Source organism: Cynocephalus volans, chromosome 1 (genome assembly GCF_027409185.1).
Source record: "Cynocephalus volans isolate mCynVol1 chromosome 1, mCynVol1.pri, whole genome shotgun sequence".
Lineage (NCBI taxonomy): Eukaryota > Metazoa > Chordata > Mammalia > Dermoptera > Cynocephalidae > Cynocephalus > Cynocephalus volans.
In genome coordinates, this window is record NC_084460.1 from 107722564 (window position 1) to 107743353 (window position 20790).

The 20790-nt window shown below is 43.1% G+C and overlaps 1 protein-coding gene across 4 annotated transcripts in view; it reads right to left on the reverse strand.

The window, feature by feature from the left end:
- The window catches only part of ABCC5 (ATP binding cassette subfamily C member 5), an 83777-nt gene that overhangs the window by 17575 nt on the left and 45412 nt on the right, over positions 1–20790 (reverse strand). For all 4 annotated transcript variants that reach the window (XM_063087261.1, XM_063087254.1, XM_063087279.1 and 1 more), the window contains exons 12-24: positions 18900–18971; positions 16516–16640; positions 16324–16396; positions 14353–14556; positions 13236–13379; positions 10693–10795; positions 7867–8051; positions 7316–7462; positions 6882–7011; positions 5189–5342; positions 4969–5097; positions 3171–3357; positions 1692–1781 (exon numbers count right to left, since the gene is read on the reverse strand). In XM_063087261.1, the coding sequence (XP_062943331.1) occupies positions 1692–1781; positions 3171–3357; positions 4969–5097; positions 5189–5342; positions 6882–7011; positions 7316–7462; positions 7867–8051; positions 10693–10795; positions 13236–13379; positions 14353–14556; positions 16324–16396; positions 16516–16640; positions 18900–18971 (1743 nt within the window). The remainder of the gene's footprint in view (positions 1–1691; positions 1782–3170; positions 3358–4968; positions 5098–5188; positions 5343–6881; positions 7012–7315; positions 7463–7866; positions 8052–10692; positions 10796–13235; positions 13380–14352; positions 14557–16323; positions 16397–16515; positions 16641–18899; positions 18972–20790) is intronic.

Here is a 20790-nt window from a genome sequence, read left to right on the forward strand (position 1 = left end):
CACCAACAGTCACATTTCACAATGTTTTAAAACTCTGGCAATTAGCCATGGAGCACATAGCCTTAAAAGGTCAAAGACTATAGTGCTCTGAGAGGTAGAAACCGAAGTCTAAAACTCCAGGCTAGAAAGACTCTGTGTTGGGACAGGCTTCCAGGCTGGGGATTGGCAGTGCGAAGGCAGTCCTCATAAACATGACTAGTTTGAACAGGGTCCACTCTGTACCCCCGCTGACCATCAACCTGACCACTCTGGCATGAGATTCTCACTAATAGCAATATTGTTATGGTTTGAATGTTCCTCTAAAACTGAATGGAGCTTGAACCCCATTGTAAAAGTGTTACGAGGGTGGAGAATCAGACTATGGGTATTTGAAAGGTGGGGCCTTTGGGAGGTGATTAGATCATAAGAACTCTGTCCTCACGAATGGGTTAATCCATTCATGGATTAATGGATGAATGGTTTAATTGGTTATCAGGGACCAGACTGGAGGCTTTATAAGGAGAGGAAGAAAACATGAGGAAACATGCTCTTGCTCAGCCCTCGCCATGTAAGAAGGTCCTCACCAGATGCGCCCCTCGATCTGGACTTTCCAGCCTCCAAAACTATAAGAAATAAATTTTGTTTTCTTGTAAATTACCCAGTTTTAGGTATTCTGTTATAAACAACAGAAAACTGACTAATACAAATATCAACTCAAACACTACACATCCATATATAAACACACACTATTTTCCACAGACCAAAACATTGGGCAAAGAGGCTAATATCTAAACATAAAAAACACCTATTACCAGATACACTAGCGACCTGCCATTCTTTGGGAATAATCATTTGTAAGTTTGAGAAATATCCTACAATTAATGAGATTCATTGTTAAAAAAAAAATCAGTGAAGCATGTCTCTGCTAGAAAAGTTTACATACATTCAGTTCTCAACTGAAACTACAGTTTTTCAAGCTACCTAAGTCAATTATTTGAAACTTGGAGTGTATTCTTCTCAAGTAAATAATAACATAAATGATAGTCTCAAGGCAGTTCACAAAATAGGTAACTACAGAGAACTGAGTTAAATTTAAGAATCCTAATTACTCATGACTGCTTCTTTCTACAGAAAATTGCTTTAAGAGTTCCAACTAGGATGCCAGCGAGATGCCACCCCATGACAAGACTGAATGGGCTCCCAGGGGAAGGTGTGAAGAGCTAGATACTCTTGGTATCAATTAAATTTACTGATTTCTAAACTGTGAATGCAGTTTAGAATTAGCTATGGAGCTGTTAAAACTATGAAAGCCTGGGTCCCACCCAGACCTACTGCATCAGAATCTCCAGAGATGAGACCCTCATTTGTCTTGGCTGAAAGCTCAACAGGGGATACTGATGGCCATCCCTGGTTAAGAACAACTGAACTAAACTAAGAATTAAAACAATACATGGTTTTAAACACTGTAAGGAAAATTTTACACTAGCCAATGAACATAAGTTCTCAACTGGACATAATTCACAAATATATTTAAAAACTCTTAGGGCATTCTCTTCTCCATTCCAAGCATGCTGGAGAGACTACTGGTTCTCTTCTGTGGGATAAGTAGGCAGAGAAAACAAGCCCCTCCTCACACATCCATCTGAGGCAGTAAAGGGTAAAATGACTCTAGGAGGGGTCAGGTCACAGTAAAAAACCTGCAGCAGTCTGACCTTAATGTAGTGATCAATCCTCTCCACTGAGGTGAATCGAGCTTCTGTCTCGGATGCCAGTCTGACTGTAAACTGGAACAGCCCTGTTAACTGATAATGGAAAGCAAAAATCCAAGAGAGCATTCATTATCAATATGTACCAGGCCAATGCTAGAGAAGTTTCTTCATCTAGAAGACCAATTGTAAGAACTAACTGGGCACATGCAGCAGCTGGTTTTAGGTATCTAGCCATTCTCTTAACATTTAACACGATTTCTATTACCCCTCACTAACTGCAATGCTCAGTGAATGCAGGTGGCATTGTGGTACTGCTGGTACTATTGTCTTGTACCCAAAATCTTTCTATCCATCTTTGTATTTCCAATTACACATATCTGCAGCTGAATAACTTTTGGGTTTCCAACTTGTATCTGAACTTGTTTGTGGCAGTCATAACAAATGGAGATATCAGCCTGTGAGCAACAAATGAGAATGCTTCCAGGAAAGCAAACGAGAGATATAAGGCTGGGAAACAAGTCAATGCAGAACCTTGGGCACCTCAAACTGGGAATTCTGAAACACAGTACATCTAACTCATTATCTTCCCCAACTAGTCATCAAGTTAGTATGCACAATGTGGACAGACAATTTTTGGGTATCTGTGCAGACACACATCTCTGGGTTCCTTTGGCTACTTTTTATTTTTCTTTGTCAAAAACATACAACAGTGGAAAGAGTAGTATAATAAACTCCCACATACCAAAATTCCACCTTAAAAATGGTCAACTTACAGCCAATATTATTTCATCTTCACTCACACCCATTCCCACTCCAGACCCCGTATTATTTGGAGGCAAATCCCAGATATCCTATCATTTCATACATACATACGTCATCCATCCATACATACTTGTAGCTCTCTAAAATATAAAGACTCTTTCAAAACACAACTCCAATACCATTATTTCAAAAAATTTTAATAATAATTAACATCTTCAGTATCTGGTCAGTGCTCAAGTTCTCAATTGTTCTTTGAACTACATGAAGACCTTCAATCATCCCTAGGAACCAGAAGGTTTTATATATATAACAGTATTGGGAAAATAAGGGGCCTGAAAAGAAAATGCATATAAGAAGCATATTGAAGATATAAACTTTCTCAGAAGACTAGGAAGAGGCCAGAGATGCATGGTGGTGAACACAGAAATATACAATTAAGAAACAATTTTCAAAATCATGTTTCTTTATGAAGAAAATAGCACCTATTTCTTAAATACATGCAACAGAGTTGAATCCCTTTATTCTTAGATTCCACCTCTACCTCTCTCTCATCCCCACCTTTCTCAGTCAAATCCAGATTACTACTGTCATATCAGACCAGAAGAAGCTCTAGGGGTTCAGAAATGAAACAATGGCTTAATGTGGAACACCCACCATTCCTCTTCTACACCAACACAGGAAGGACTCAAGCAAAGACAATACCCCATCCCAGATACTGACCTGGACAGCATAAGAGATGGCAAGGCCTGCGTAGGCAGGGGGAATCTGCCCATGCATGAGAACAATCATGAGCCCAGTGGTGGTGATCAGGGCAATGCTGATGAGGTCCAGCCGCACAGCCAGCCACCTCATTGCACATGTGAACAAGAAGAAAGGAGCCTGGTTGTCATCCAGTAGCTCCTGGTACCTGAAAGTAAGACAGAACACCCAATGGTCAAATAAAGAACTACACAACCCTGCACACGGATGATGTCAAAGCTTCAGAGAATCACAGAACAGAGGGCAAGTATTTAAGTACTCCTTGTTTCTAACTGGGAGAATGACATGGGAACTTCTAAAGGGCAGGTATTCTAGGCCTCACACACAAGAGGACATGGGGTTTTCTAGTTATACCAGGACAAGGAGGTAAACCATAGCCAGAGAGTCTTGGACAACACTCAACACTGAGGGAGTGTGGCACTGCTGACACCAGGGGTCCTCGACAGCAGATCAGACCCCACGGGCAACCTGAACTCCAGAGCAGGAAGTTTCGCCGGGCAGATGTCCTCTGCTTTAAAAACTCACTTTTCCAGGGCCGGCCCGTGGCTCACTCGGGAGAGTGTGGTGCTGATAACACCAAGGCCACGGGTTCGGATCCCTATATAGGGATGGCCGGTTAGCTCACTTGGGAGAGCGTGGTGCTGACAACACCAAGTCAAGGGTTAAGATCCCCTTACCAGTCATCTTTTATATAGGGAATTTAGAAAAAAAAACCCAACAACTCACTTTTCCTTCTTACAATAAAATATTTACTCTTTAGAGAAAACGTAGAAAATGCAACAAAAATAAAAGAAAATGTAAAAATTTCTAGTCAAAACCAGAGTTAATATTCTGCTGCATTTCCTCCCAGCATTTTCTCAATGCACTTACATTTACTGTGTATGTATATACACATATACATATTCGGTAAAATTTATTTTTTTTCCACTTAAAGTTAGGAAGCATTTAACATTTTGAAAATAACTTTTTTCTACCCTTTCTATTATAAATTTCTTTTAAAAATAATTACCTAATTTTTGGAATAGGAAATATATATATGGGCTAGAAAATTGTAGTTACAAAATGTTTTACCATGAATAGTCAGTCCTTCCCTTACTTGTCCTCCAGCTACCCAGTCCCCCCTTCCAGTGGCAACTAATAGTTTCTCATATCCTTTCAGAGCTATTCTAAATATTACAGATATAACCACACACTCAGAAGGTAGCACAGGATATAAACACATCTGTACACTGCTCTTTCACTAATGTATCTTGGAGGTCATTCCATATCAGTATCTACAGAGCTGCCTCATTCTTTTTAAGGGTCACATAATATTTCACTATAGGGATATACCATACCTTATTTAACCAGTCCTCTATTGAAGGACACTTAGGTTAGTTTCAATCTCTTGTTAATACAAATCTCCACAATGACTATATATGTAAATTTCACAAATAAACTATACTCAATGGTTAAATAAAATGCTACTCTAATGTCAATGACTACCTTTTACTCTTTCCAAAAAAAAGGAAAACTCCATCAAATATAGCTTCTCAGGACAAAAAAACCAATGGACTCCAAATCTGTATTTTTGTCTTCTTATTTGCTCAGAAGGGAGTCCCACCAAGCAAGTGAATTATAATCAGAGACCTATCCATTAAATCACTAATACCTTTAGTAATGAGCTTTAATCCCCAACTCTAGTCTTGAGGGGCCTCAGACTCATGAAATGCTGGGATGCTGGCTCCTCTTTGATGCCTCTGGCCCCATCAGTACCAACCTGTGCAGAAACTCCTGCCCTTTATTGTAGGCATGGATGGTGGCAAGGCCCTGTATGCTGGACGTGATGTGTGAGAGGAAAGGTGACTGCGTGATATTGTCCAGACGCTTCAGCTCTCGAATCAGGACTCTGGAGAGAGAATGAGTCCTGTGTCATAGTGGTAGACTAGCAACTCTGGCTTTGTCCTCTGCCCAGGTGGACACGAACACTTCCTGTTTACCTGGAGACAATGTGCAGAACTGAAAAGAGGATGACAAGGGGCCCCACCGCCACCAGGAACCATGGGAAAACTCCTGCGATCATTCCAACACAGAAGAACACCAGGATAACATTCTGGATGAACATCTCAGCCTGGAACGGCAGGCGCACGTCAACTGGGGAAACCGTAAGGAACGAGTGTCAGATTGTTAGGATCCATAAATGAGGAACATAGAACTAAAAATTTTAAAAAATAAAAACAGGCTCCACAAAATCCCTATTTGAAGTTCATGATGTTGTCTTTAAACAGTCCGATCAGAGGAAAATCTACACACCTGGTTGCTTTAATTTTTTTGTTCCACGAAAATTTAAGTGGTTTTCCTACTTTAGCCCCTTCTTTTGGTTCACTATTCTGCCCAACCCCTTTAAACATTTTTCTCCTCTTACAAAGTAATATATGCTTGTTGTAAAAAGAGTTGGGAAATAAGTGTGCAAAAAACAAAAGTAATTTATATTATTATACCAATACCAGTGAACTGCTGCTAACATCTAAGAAATTTTTCAGCATGGAAATTTTTAGACATACACAAAAGTCAAAAGAAACGTATAGAACCTTCGACAGTTATCAACATTTTCTTCTTCTTGTTTTGGCTGTCTCCTCACCCCATCCCACCTCACACCCTTTTTTCTTTTGGCTAAAGTACTTTCATGCAAATCCCAGATATATTGATACCACTGATTTTTTTTTTTTTTCTTTTTTTTTTGATGGCTGGTACAGGGATCAAACCCTGGACCTTGGTGTCATCAGCCTCATGCTCTAACCAACTGAACTAAACAACCAGCCCGTCTTTTTTCCACTCATGTGTGTTTATATGTGTCTGCATATGTATGCACATGTGCACATGTGCATTTTACAGATGTGGGAACATGTTATACCTCAGTTCTGGTATCAGGAATGGTTCTGATTCCTTCTCTGGCCATGGCTTTACATTGGCCTATCAATGCCTGGAAAAATCTCCTATGGAGGCAGCCACAGTGCAGTAGTTAAAAACATTAGCCTTGGGCTTAAAAGATCTGTGCTCAATTCCTAGCTTTGTTACCCAACAGCTGAATGATCTTGGGCAAGATACTTAACTTTTGCAGACATCAGCTTTCTCATGTACACAATGGGTGCAACACCACCTCACAGGAGCTGCTGTGAGGATTAGGATAATGTGCATAAAACATTCAGCACACTGCTTGTTACACAGTAAGCCCTCAATTAATGTCAGGAGGCATCACTATTATTCTGGGCTATGGGGAGTGTTTAAGTTTTGGCACAGGCACAGCCCATGCAGCATCCAGAAAACCTGTCAGAGGTTGTAGATTCATATTATCTTTCAATTCCATTTTTATTTTTATTTTTTATTTATTTTTTTAAAAGATGACTGGTAAGGGGATCTTAATCCTTGACTTGGCGTTGTCAGCACCACACTCTCCCAACTGAGTGAACCGGCCATCCCTATATAGGGATCCAAACCCATGGCCTTGGCATTATCAGCACCACACTCTCCCAAGTGAACCATGAGCCGGCCCTTCAATTCCAGTTTTACATGAGCTTTTTGAAGTATCCGTACACAGATCTGCACATTTGCAGCATTATCGAGGGAGGCTGGAAGCACTGTAAGCCCCCGTTTGTGCTCCAGAGCATAAAAGAAAGGATCAGTGAGAAATACCTTCATCCATGTCTTTGGAAAACCTGTTGAGAATCCTCCCTGTGGGAGTAGTGTCAAAAAACTTCATAGGGCTTCGAAGGATCCTTCGGAAAAGCTCGTCATGGAGCCGAGAGGAGGCTCGCAGTGTGCCCTGAGGAGCAGAGCACAAAGTGATCAGGGTCCAGAGACCCAGGGACTCAGGATGGGCTCCATTCCTACTCGTCCAGGTCACCATCTGCAGGACATCCACTCCCAAAGCTGGGGAAGTGCAAGTGATCAGGAGGGAGGGGTAACTGACAGGAAAAGGCTGAGGCTAACGGAATACAAGTCATCCTAGCTAGGACCATCCTGCTTTAAGGCAGCTCCCCTACTCAGAACAAACCAGAGAGATGCCACAACAAAGCCTGACCAGTTGCCAGGGAGAGGAGGAGCAGAGGTCACCCACCACCGCGTACCTTGACAAAGACAATTCCACGAATGGCCTTCAGAATCAGCATGACGGCCATGGAGAGGGCATAGATGCTGGCATAGTACTGCATGAGAGGGTTGTCCTTCATGCTGTCGCTCACAGAGGTCCTATTCCCTCGAGTCACTGTGGTGTTCTGTTTGGAAGCAAGGCTCTCTTGAGGCAAGACTCCTAAAGATTGCCAAGAGCTCCTGCTCAGGACCATTTCCAGCTCAAGGGAGGGTGCAGGACAAAGACCCTGGGATGTGGTCATGGCACACACAGGCAGGCTTTGCCCACCTCCTCCTCTCTTTTCTACTAGATGAGATCAGACAGCCTGCAGGTGTCCTATTGACAAGCCCTAATGCCCCAAGGGTTGGTCAAGTTTTTTTCCTGTCTTCTAAGGCTACGTTAGAAACTCATATTTTTCATGCTGGAAAAGCCTTGTTCATTGCTTCTTTTAAATGAAAACTAGAACAGTTTCCCTAAGAATAGCCAGGGAATATAAGGAGACGGCCATGATCTTAGACGTATAACTTTCCCATTGATGAGGAACCTTACCCCACTTCCTTGCTTGATCCAGTAACTCAACCACCAGGTGCTGAAGGCTGTGCTGCCCACATTCAGCATGAAAAGGGCCATAATGACCAGGAATGCCAAGGGGCCCCCAGCTGCCTGGATGTAGACACCATATACTGACCAGGGCACCGAACCCTGCCCCTTCTCTTCCAGCTGCACAAGCTGCCCTAGGTAAGCAGAAAAGAAACATGAACTCAGAAAAGAAGAGCTACTCCCCCAAAACTAAGTCACCTATAGAGCAGCAGAATCAAAGAGAGCCTACAGTTCCCATGGCTCTAGATTAGAATTATTTTCTCTTTATCAGAAGCATCCATTCATCCATCTCACATTTACTGAGCACGTACCATGAACCAGCCCCAGCATGAGGCCCTAAAGCAGTAAAAAGGATTAAGACCAGGTCCCAGCCCTTGAGGAACTGGCTGAGGATCCTACCACAGTCTGGTAGAACAGGCAGATAAATACATAATTATAACAAAATGTGCTAAATGTGATGATAAAGCTATATGCAGGACAGCACAGGAACATCCAGGAGATGTACCTAATCTACTTGGGAGAGGTGTGGGGTGATTAGCAGGCAGGTTTCAGCAAAGACTTTCTGTGTTGTCTGTACTGCTTCTCAAAAGTAAGCCAGAGTCGACCAGGTGGGGAGACAATAGGCAGAGAAAACAACATCAGCACAGGCACAGAGGTGGGAAAACAGCAAATCAGCAAGTACAGACAACCACAGCAATTCAGTACAGCTGGAATAGATGTGCACTTAAGGAGCGGCAAGGGATAAGGTGAGGCTGATTAAGCAGAGAATAAAGGCATCTGAACTTTATACTGCAGGTAAGAACTTCTCAGGAGAATGGGTTACAGGTATGTAGAGATCTGGCTCCCCAGCCCTGTTGGGCTAGGTGGACCTGGGGTGGTCAATACTACCAGACAAGCTGCCGAGCAATCTCTTCCATGCCTCCCAGTCTTCCACACAAATATTAGCATTTCCTATGTGTGCCATATCAGGAAAAAAAAAAAAAAATCAGAAAACAATGCTTTGAAAAATGGGAGGCAGGGCCAGCCCGTGGCTCACTTGGGAGAGTGCGGTGCTGATAACACCAAGGCTATGGGTTTGGAGCCCTATATAGGGATAGCTGGTTGCTCACTGCAGAGAGCGTGGTGCTGACAACACCAAGTCAAGGGTTGAGATCCCCTTACTGGTCATCTTTTAAGAAAAATGGGAGGCTACTGAAAGACTTTATGGAGGAAAATAAATTGGTTGGTCTCCTGTTTTTAACTAGATCTCTCAGCTGTCCGTGTGGAGGACAGATTTAAAAGGAGGCAGTTGTAACTGCAAGAGATGATTAAGGCCCAAACCAGAGCCATGGCAATGGGGATGAAGTTTCAGGAGGTAAATTTAGTAGGACATGGTGACTGACTGGCTGTTGGAGATGAGAAAAAGTTCAAGGATATCTCCTAGGGTCTCCCTGGTATGGTTAGATGACTGATGCTGACATGAAAATACAGAGAAACAGCCATACGGGAAGCCTCTGCTTCTTCATCACAAATGATGTTTAATAATCTTGGAATAAGCCAGACATGACTTGAGCACTTTAAGAGTTGTGAGTAGCCCAGCTAGTGGTTTTGTAGATGAAACAAATGTTATCTAACGATATTTTGATTTATACTGCCTGTGGCAGAAACTAACAAAGGTCTCAGCCTTCTGTGCTATGTTTGTTTTGCAGGGGGTGTGTTAATAAGGTATCTTAAATTATACCTGAATTCAAAAATCTCATTTTTTCTTTTTTTCAAAGAAAGAAAAGAGGCAGAGAGTGATAAATCAGAATGATTAATCCCTAACATCACATGTCTGCTGCAGTTTTAAGGACAAGGAAGTGAAAACAGGCCCATCCTCAAAGCAGTGACAAACCCAGGAAAGTCCCTAAGTTCAAAAGGGTAAGGTGAGGAAGTGACACAACAAAACAGAGCTTTATTATTTTTTTATTTTTTATTCTTTTCCAAAAGATGACTGGTAAGGGGATCTCAACTCTTGACTTGGTGTTGTCAGCACTACGCTCTCCCAAGTGAGCTAACCGGCCATCCCTCTATAGGGATCCGAACCCGAACCCGTGGTCTTGGTGTTATCAGCACCACACTCTCCCAAGTGAGCCACCGGCTGGCCGGCCCAAAGAGATTTAAATCAAGACTGCATTTTTTGTTTTCTTGTAAATTAACATGTAGCTTAAAATTTAAAAAGGTGAAAATGCCCTCGTTATTGTGAATAGCCTAACTCCCAAGAGTTGTTTCAGTTGATAAGATAAAGGGTTTAAGAAACAGGACCAACAGCTCCAGATGGGGAAAGTCAATTAGGAAAAACCCCAAGCTCTAACTCTTCCCCAGTTCCGCTGCAAAACTGTCAGGATGGGAAAGGAGTCTTTGTTCTAATGTGGGAGCTTCTGAGGACACAGACATTCTTAGGGTTGGAACCCCTCCGCTTTGGTTGAAACTGACTTTTAAAGAGCAGAGGTGAGTCACAGGAAGGAAGGATATACCTCTATCCACCAGTCCATTTTTCCTTACTCAGGATAACTCAGCTGTAACCTACACCAGAGCCACCTTGCATAGGAAAAGAAGGCACAGGATTAAAGGTCATTCTTATTGCCCTGGTCTGTTTAAGCAAACACAAGGTGCCTCATAGTCTCCCAATATTCCAGGAATATAAGACCAGTTACTGTATAACACATAATGCTATCAAAAATCATGAGTCACTACATGACATAATTTCTGATAAACTTTAATGACAAAGCTAAAAATCTCAAAAAAGGTCATTACCTTCCTCTGGCTTCACTGCTTTCTCCTTCTTTACTGATCCTGTTTTAGGACCCTTGTCTTGTGATTTCTTCTGTGAACCACTGGCTTCCTTTTTCGAATTAATCTAGTAATATTAAAAAAAAAAAAAAAAAAGTATCTCTAGTCATGATATGGCCATCCAGACGAATGTCCACAGAATACATATTAGAGAATTATCTATCGAGCTGCCGTTACTGAAAAGAGATACATCCAACTTCTTAAAAGGGCCACCTATACTCATTTCATGTACTTCCTCAACTCCTTAAATCGTTGAGATCTAGATTCCTGCCCTGTTAGTCCATTGGCATTTGTTCTCCCCAAAGTCACTAAACTGTATGTAGCACCTTTATTTTGTTCTCATCCACTCCAACTTGTCCGAAGTATTAGGGCTGGAGTCATTTCCATTCCTCCTGTCTCTGCCACATTGCTAAATTAAATTCATAGATCTGATCATTTCCCATTGTTACCACCCAAACTTCTCAGCCTGGTTTTGCAGGACCTCCATATTCTGGCTCTAGCCTAATTCTGCAAGTTCTTCTCCCATTTCACTGTTTCCTGCAGCTCCTACTCTCTAGCCACACTGGATTTCACACCATTCCTTACACCACACTGCAATTTCCCATTGCTGTGCCTTTGTCCACATGGTTCCTCCACTTGGAATGCCCCTCCCCTCATCCCAGTCTTGGTCACAGCTGTTCCCATTCAGATGGATTCAAATTTACATCCTTCATAGACAACTTAGACTCCTCTAGAATTCAGCTCACCCTTCCCCTGTTTTCCCTGGGCACTTTGTTATGCACATTGCTACTATGTATGTGAACTGGTGTTACAGTTACCTGTCCCTCAAGGACAGAGATGATGTCTCACACATGGTTTTAAGCCACACAGGGCCTACTGAGAACTGCCAATAATAGGGTACACAGAGACTCAAGAAAAATACATCAAAGTGAACCTGAGACAATAGAAACTACTTAATGCTCTCCTTTCCAAGTTCTTCTGACATTTTTATATATGAATTCTCTTAATATAGTGCACTACACTTAATTCTGTGTCATGTTCAGCCACATGCCCTCAGCTGGCTTTCCAACTAGACTTTTTAAATTGGCAGTGAAAAAAATTAGAGAATAATATAAAATTCAGAGCCACATATGGAAGACAAGATAGGACTCTAATAAATATTATATTTACTGCAGTGTATGAATAAATGCACCGTCTAAAGAGAAAAATTACCGTTTGTTGACCACTTACTAGGGTAAGAACATTACACAGTATTTAATTTAATCAATGCAACAACTGTAAGAGGTGGATACCATCCCCATTTGTGAGATGAGGAAACTGAAGCTCAGAAAAGCAAGTGCTGTATACTGAAAGTGTGCTTCCTCTACTACGACACATCGACTCTCAGTATTCTGTGGCTCCTTGGACATTCCATATTTTAGCTTCTCTCCCTCTCATTTCCCTGCATGTCTACAGTGAGGAGGAAATAGTCTGAACAGACCAAAGTCCCCAGACAGTCATAAAGAGAGATAGTAAAATTTAAATGTGATTCAGGGTATATCTATGGAAGTTACTGATAGCACTTGGAATGTCTGAGTTATATCAAAGGCCCTAAAATACATCAGTCATGACCAGTTAACTGTACTGTACCTGAAACCAAACAGGATGAAGCCCAAAGACTGAAATAAGACTCCCAGAAAAGTTCCTAAATAACTTTCTGCTTTTATCCCTCTCAGATGACATGATGATGTGGTGGCCAAGAAAGCAGCTTTTAGCCTGGCCTGGGTGCAGGCCTTGAACCCCAGGTGAGAGAGCACATGGCAAGACGGAAAAACAACCAGTTAGGCTAGCTCTGACTAAGCGTGCCCATGTTCTGTGCTTAACATGGAGCCCAGAGTGAAGACGTGGGAAGCTGCCACAAGCTGCCCTCATTAGCAAGTTGCTTAACTTCTCTGAGCTTCAGTTTCCTCAGCTGTAAAAGTGGGGGATAATCATCTTTTGCCACATAGCTCTGTTAAAATGACTAAACGGGATGATATCTATAAGTGCCTAATCCAATAATTGGAGCACAGTAGGTTAATAATAAGTGCCAAGTCAGCAACCAAGATACCGTGGATCATCTTCAAATATATGCAATATTTAATTTCCCTTCTCTGGCACCATATTTACTTGGTTATTACAAAAGAACTTCATGATCTTCTGTCAGATTGATGGGGTTAAGGGAAGGAGGCTGTGACTGCACAGGAGCACATGTCATCGCCACCCGCACAGAGCCCATTCCTCCTCCCTGTCATTGTCTTAGTAAGTCCTCACTGACAGCAGACCTTGGCTTAGCAGCCCCACAATCCTGCTTACCTAGAATAGAATCAGCATGTGAACTAAAGCACAGTAGTCTGGTCACCGGAAAATAGGGCCCCCTGCCTATAAGACACCCACTGAATTCAGCTGAGATCTTTCTATCACTCACTATGATCATGTCTCCCTTGCATAGAGAGAAGACGACACACACTAATACCACCAAATCTTACCTCGACTGGGGGTGTCTCTCCCAGCAACAGGTTATTAAAAATGGCAGCATAATCACCATTTAAATTCATCAGTTCCTCATGGCTACCTCTTTCTGTAATACAGCCCTCTTTCATGAAGATTACTTCATCACAATCAACCAGATACTGGAGACAAAAGAAGGGACAACACAGTATTGCTGATATTTGCGCAAATACATTGACATTGAAATCCCCACACCTTAATTCAGTGGTTCTCAAAGGAGGCAATTTAGCCTCCAAGAGGACATTTGGGACATTTGGCAATATGTGGAGACATTTTTGGTTGTCACAATTGGGAGTAGAGGTACTACTGGCATCTAGTGGATAGGGGCCAGGGATGCAGAGCAGGCCCCTTCCTCTACCCCAACCAAGAACTATCTGGCCCATCTAGTGGGTAGAAGCCAGGGATGCACAAAGAAGCCCACCCCCACCACCACCACCAAGAACTATCTGGCCCTAAATGTGAGTAGTGCCAAGACTGAGAATCTTTGCTTCAGTTTATTGTGCCTTATGATATAGTTCAAAGAGCAATTCCTCCAGTTTTTGACATGAATCTGCTGAAGAAGCCATCTGAGCCTTGCATTAAACTTCACACCCTTTTACTGCACTTAGAAGTACACATAATTACAGACTTTCTGTGGCAGAATGCGGGACCAGCCCCCAACTTTGACAACATATGTGAAGCAGATGGCAACATCCTGCACTGCTCTCCAAAGTGACTGCTTGTCATGGAATGACAGAGGGAGAAGAGCTTGTTTTCCCCAAACAGTTCCCACTTGCATGTAGATATGTTAGCACAGTGCTTTCCAAACCATCTCATGCCCAGGCTCCATTTTTGGCCCACTCCTCTCAGCCCTTTTACATCCTGTTCTATATACAGAAGTTCATATGCTCCAAGGATCTCTGATTCAGATGGCCATGTGGTACACTGGTACAGTGAGATTTACTGGTATAATGGGCCAGGGGCTATTTGTTGAGGAAAGGTAAACTTGATCCCAGGAATCTCTAGTTGCCCCACAAAGACACCTGAACCAAGCCCACCTCCCTATTTCTGATTTCCCAAGCCAAGGTGGGCAGCCTAAGGAAGAGGGCACCATACCTGTAATTGGTGGGTAACAAATAGAACCGTCTTGGACTTGAGGTGCTTCCGGATAGCACTGTTGAAGATGTGGTTGCCCACATGGGCATCTAAGGCACTGAGGGGGTCATCCAGGATGTAGATGCTCCTGTCGCTATACAAGGCCCGGGCAAGGCTGATCCTCTGGCGCTGCCCCCCACTCAGGTTGGCTCCTCGCTCGCCAATCTACAGGAGCCCAAAAGCACAGTGAAGCCTCTAGCTCAAGATCTGAACAGCGCTTAGTGTACCCAGTCACCTCTCCTTTCCCCACCCAAACTGGCTCCTTCTCTAGAATTCCCCCACAGACGAACTGCCACTAATATCCTTCCAAGAACTGGGAGAGCAACCCAGGCACCTCCTCCTCTCCCACAGCCATCTGGGTACCAGTCAATCCTACATCTGGCCTTGCAACTCCCCTCCCCAATCCATTCTCCATATGGCAGAAAGATCTCTCCAAAACACAAGCTGACCATGTCCCACCCTTGCTTAAAACTCTTGCCTAAAGGACAGACTCTAAATACCCAAACATGGCACACAGTGCAGAGCCTTTGCCACCTGGCTCCCCAGCAGCTCTCAGCCTCCACTGTGCAATCCCCTTCCACACCCTGGGGTCTAAGCCATTTACAACAATGTGTATGTTATGACCACACATGACAGTTTCATGCCTTTTCCTGTACTGTGTCTGCTCAGTGCTGGCATCATCTCCTCTGTGAAATCTCCCCCAACCTCTTCTCCGCTAATACCCAAAAGAAAAGGGGATCTTTTTCATCAGATTATTTTGCACCTATTTGTTTAGTTGTCTCATCCTCTTAACTGTAAACTTCTTGAGGGTGCAGGTTATTGTCCCGTTCCTTTATATTCCCAGTATGGCACATGTCACTGGCATATAACATGTAGCTGGCACATAACATGTACCTGGTAAGTGTTACTAAATGAACAAATAAAATGTTAAAAGATTGTCATTTGTGACTTACTATTGGCAAATGGTAACTGGCTGTGTATTTTTGAAAAATCTTTTTTTAAAAAAGTTCAGCAAATCCAGAGGTTTTCAAACAACATGCATCAAAATTACCTACAGGGTTAGCTAAAACAGATTGCACCCCACACCCCAAAGTAATTTGCATTTCTAACAAGTTCCTGGTGATTCTGATGCTGCCAATCTGGGGACAATGACTTGAGAACCTCAGAAATGATTAAACCATTCACCAAATCTGGTTTTAGGGATTAACTAAAGTCAGCAGAATATAAGTGCCAGTCCCAGAGACCTCCAGGGTAGCTCATGGGAGATGAGCTTTAACACTGAAGAGCACAAACTAGTCCCAAAACACGCCTCTGGAAACTGCTCCAAAGTAGAGAACCAAAGAAAGATGGATTTGTTCTAAGGACTCTTTCTTTTTTTTTTTTTTTTGTCTTTTTGTGACCGGCCGTACCGCGCTCAGCCAGTGAGCGCACCTGCAGTCCTTATATAGGATCTGAACCCACAGCGGGAGCACTGCTGCGCTCCCAGCGCCACACTCTCCCGAGTGTGCCACGGGGTCGGCCCTCTGAGGACTCTTTCTAATGGAAGAGGGCTCTCTACAGACTGTCTCTGAGTAAGGAGGTTGGCAAAATGAAGTTCACTGAAGAAGTTCAACATGCACATTCTTGACTTGTGGTTTTAAAAATATCTGAATACAGTAAAAAACATTATCTCTGAATCAATAATGGGATATTGTTTAAAATCCACATGACATATGAAATATATTTAAAATAGTGTTAATATCCCTTCCCTAATGAACAAATGCTTTCTTAACAAAGGCCCAATGAAAGCCAAACTCCCTGTGTATGTTCTAGGTTCTTCTCCCAAGTATTTAAGGTGCACTCTCAGGAGGTGGCTCTGATACAGCCCTGCCACTCATCTCCCAGAGCCCTCTCTGCTGAGTGCACACCCTGTCAGGGGCACAAGGCTTGTACCTCAGTCAGGTCGCTGTTGGGAAGAATGGCCAGGTCAGGCCGCAGGCAGCAGCTATTGAGCACAGAGTTGTATCTGAAGGACACAAAGAGACAGCATCAGAGACACGCTTGGAGTAGAGCCTGCTGACGTGGGCTGCCTTGCATCTCACATGGCCAAGACGGAAAGCAGGACAGAAACCAAACATTCCTTGCCTTTCTTCATCAAATTCCTTCCCAAAGAGGATGTTGTCTCTCAGGGTGGCATTGAGGATCCAGGCCTGCTGGGCCACATAAGCGAAGGTTCCACTGATTGCAATGCTGCCCTCTAGAAGTGTCATCTAGGGAGACAGACACCATCCAATGGCATCATAACGCAAACCATCACCCTGAGCCAACAGAACCCCACACATCCCACAATGGAGTCTAAAGTTTTAGCAATTTCCTTGGACGCTTTTTGGATTCAAATCCAGACCTCACCTTTGTTCCAAAGACAGCTATAGCAGCAAAGAAAATCAAAGTTCTCTTTGCTTATGTGTGACAAGAGACCAGCATAACCCATAACTTGAATGGACAAATGCTTCACTTAGCAGCCATTTCACACTATTTCTTCCTAACTGCAAACCGTTTTAGCTAAGGGAAGCACAAGCAAGAAGACTCTTTCAGAACTGCCCTGGAGAGGATGCTATATGGATTTACAGCTAGTCCCTGCCTCAAGATGAGGACAGGCCAACTCATCTACAGAATTAATCCAGAATATTGGCCAGACCAGCTGCTTCTGTAAAATGAGGACTAAAGAAAAAAAATACACATTAGACATCAACTAGCTTTACACAGTATCCATATACTGATGATGGACCTTCCCTCCATCAGGAAGGGAAGACGTGAAGCACATGATGAGCCATGTACTTTGAACTGTGTTTTCAGTCGCAATGTTTGATATGAATTGATTTATCCATTTTATCCTTGTTCATGGTTCCTTTTGGGACCAACAGCAGACATTTGTCTTGGGCTGGAGATGCTACAGATTTGGAAGAAAGTTTCATTAACCAGCCTGGGTAGTGTTTGCATGTACAAGCCTATCCTCTCAAACACCACCATGCACAGTGTACACACACAGGTGTACCCGCCGGAGACCATAACACAACGCAACCTAATCAGCCATGCACTGGAAGCATTCTAACATGCACTTCCAAGCGTTCAGAAACCCACAGAGGGTCTACTGTGGAAACCCAGCTCTTAGGGCTGCTGCTGCAAAAACACTCCACACTGCAGCACTATCAACAAAAAGTTAAACTCTGAAGAAGGAGGCTGACCAGTATCACCAGCCTCCCTGTCAGGGACAGGGCTGCCAGGATCCGATCCAGAAGGAAAGCTCCACTTGGGTTTCAACCTAACTATTGCCCAGGCAACCCTTGAAAAAGAAATATCTTGCTAGATTGCTGAGTAGCACTTAGAAACTGACACCACCCCTCCACCCCCAGCTCTTATCACTGGCCCTCAAATCTGGCTCATTATCAGTAATCACCTGGGACGCTTTTTGCTTTTTACAAAGACCAGTGGCTAGGCCCAACCACTGGAGAGTGTCATAAAGCAGAAATGGGGTGGGATAGGGACCACCACTGCAGATGATTGGGATGCAGTGTTCCTCAGGCTGCCCGGGTACCACCACTCTCAAGAAGAACCACAACTCACCAACTGTGACAGTTGATGCCAAACAAGACAAGAAAATATTCCATAAACTGGAGGCTATAAAAAAACCCTTCCCCAACCCTGTCCCCATTTGTTTTTCCTCTATATGGATAAATGATTCAGAGGACCTCCTCCATCAGGAGGTAGAAATAATCCCAAGTTTATTCTCATGTCAATCATCTAAGTTAAGCTAGTTTAATTCAAATTTAAAAGCACATGGGTACCTTGGTTTTTTTCCTGATTGTTCGGTTCTAAAGCACAGTGAAGATAACTTGTCTCAGTGGGAGGACCCTTGCCCTGTCACTCTAAGTGCTGGCAGCTGTCTGCTGGGTCCCTCATGCACTGTCCACATGCTGCCTTGTGATGTGCTGTGTGTCTGGAAGGCCTAGCTCCCCACTGGACCATGAGTCCCTTGAGGGCACAACTTTTTCAGTGGTTAGGTTGAAAACCAATTGGGGCTTTGCTTCTAGATCAAATCCTGACAGTCCTGTCTTTGACAGAGAGGCTGGAGGTGCTGGTTACTTGTTTCTTTACAATTTAAACTCTGTTTAGCAGTGCTGCAGTGTGGGGTGTTTGTTCATCTCTTATCCCTGCCGTTTTCCAACACAATGTCTGGCATACTGATGGCACTCAATAAATGCATGCTGAATAAAAGAAGGCATGAGAGACAAATGACTCCAACTGGGTTATCAATCAGTCATTCATCAGGTGTCCACTGAGCCCCCTTCCAGACACAATGCTGTCAGGGGTAGAAATAGAGGTGGGAGCATGATGCAGATCAGGGGTTCATTTTGTTTCCATCTCGCTTGACTCTCTTCAGGAAATGAGTGCATTTTTCCTGAGACTTCTGCTAGGCAGAGTCCAGAGAAAGAAGCAGAAAATGCCAAGGACAGTAACAAAAATCTTACCTGGCCTAAAACCGCTGAAATGAGAGAGGTTTTTCCACTTCCCACACTGCCACAGATTCCAACCAGTTTCCCCTGGACAAAGTACAAACAGAGAGAAGACAGTCATTCAGAGACTACTAACCACTCATCTCTAAGGACTTTCAATCTCTCTGAGGAAAAACACATCAACTCTAGTTCACCAACATGGGAACTATCATCCTGATGACCCAACAAGTCATTTACTCATGTTTTCTTGCTTGGTAGCTGCCTACTTCATAGGGTTTCTGTGGGGATAAACTGAGGTAACAGAAATAGAAGCCCTTTGGAAAATTAAATATGCCACACACATTAAAGTATCTCACAATCACTTGCACAAAGGCCTAGCCCCTTTCCTACTTTGCTGGTAACCCATGTTTTTTGTTTGTTTTTGTTATTGTTTTTTGGAAGAGAGGGGAGGACTCAAAAATTACTTTATTATGATTTTTCTATAGGGTCTATACATTATTTTTAATAAAAACTATGTATACTGTTGCTTCCATTTTTCTACAAAACATTTCCAAGAATCTGAGGAATATTTGTACCATCAATCCCACAGAAAAGTGGAAAACCAAGCCTGTGGTTAACTGAATATCCTCTGCAAGATAATGAATTCTCAACAATTAGTGTTGAAGGTTTTCAAGGACAGACAGATGACTGTAAAAGGGCATGTGCTGGCTCCAGTCTCCCAGGGAAGGAAGGAATAGAGTGAGGGTGTGAAAATAGCATGGATTCTGGAGGTGACAGGTCTTGACATGTGTCTGAACTCCTCTAGCACTTGCTAATTGTGCAATCCTGGCCTTGTTATTTAAACTAATACTGTGCCTGTCTCCCTCTCTGGACTCTGAGCACCTTGAAGGAAGAAGTTTTCCTTGTAGAATCAATGTCTGGTACGTAATAAAAGTATGTTGAACAAATAAAGTTTTCAGCATGGTCTGGGAGTATGAAAGATTACTCCCTGGTGGTAATGAGGAAGTCAAGTCACGGTTTCAACCTCTGCTCATATCAGTTAGGTTTACACAGAGAAAAACGCTTTCTGATGACTGAATGGTGACTAAATGAGACACCAACAATGAAGTAAGAGCCTATGCACAGAAGACACTCAGCAAACATTCCCTTTCTTTCCCCTCCCTTGAGAAGAGGCCCAGGGAGAACCATGGTAACCTTCTTCAAACAGCTGAAGGTCTGTCATGTGTCTGTGGACTCTAAAGGGCAGAATGAGGATCAAGATATAAAGTAGGAAAGTAAATTACAGCTGAATATGAGGAATATTTCTCTAATAGAGCTGATTAACAATGTAACATAGTTGCCTCAATAATCAAGATAATAATTATTAAATAAGAAGCCTGTTGTTAAGAGTAAAGTAAAAAACTGACTTGAATGCACTTCGGTGATGAACTACACTAATAGTTTTAGGTGGTCTCAGTAAGCACTGTCTCCCTCTCTTGCTTGTAGCTTTCAAGAGCTGGTAGCTTTCTGTTCTCTCTTCAGCCTAGCTCTGGATCTGCTTAACATGCCTCCAGTCAGTTGCTAGTTTTGATAAACACTGCATTAGAACACCTATTCCCTACTTCCAGTTACACAGATAAACATTTCTGACATCTCCACCACCACCATTGGTCAAGACATCCTCATTTTTCTCTTGGGTTGCGCAGTAACACATCTTTAACTGTTCCCCTAGCTTCCTTGTCTCCCTACACTCTTCTGAATCCAGCAGTGAGAATAATTCTCTTCATACCTAAGTCAGGCCATGTCATTCTTTGGCCCCAAATCCTCCAAGGGCTTCTCTTCCCACTCAGTGAAGCCTAAGTCTCACCAGAGGCTCACACAGCCTCTCTGCCCTCAGTATCTACTGCTCTCTCCCATGCTTACTCGG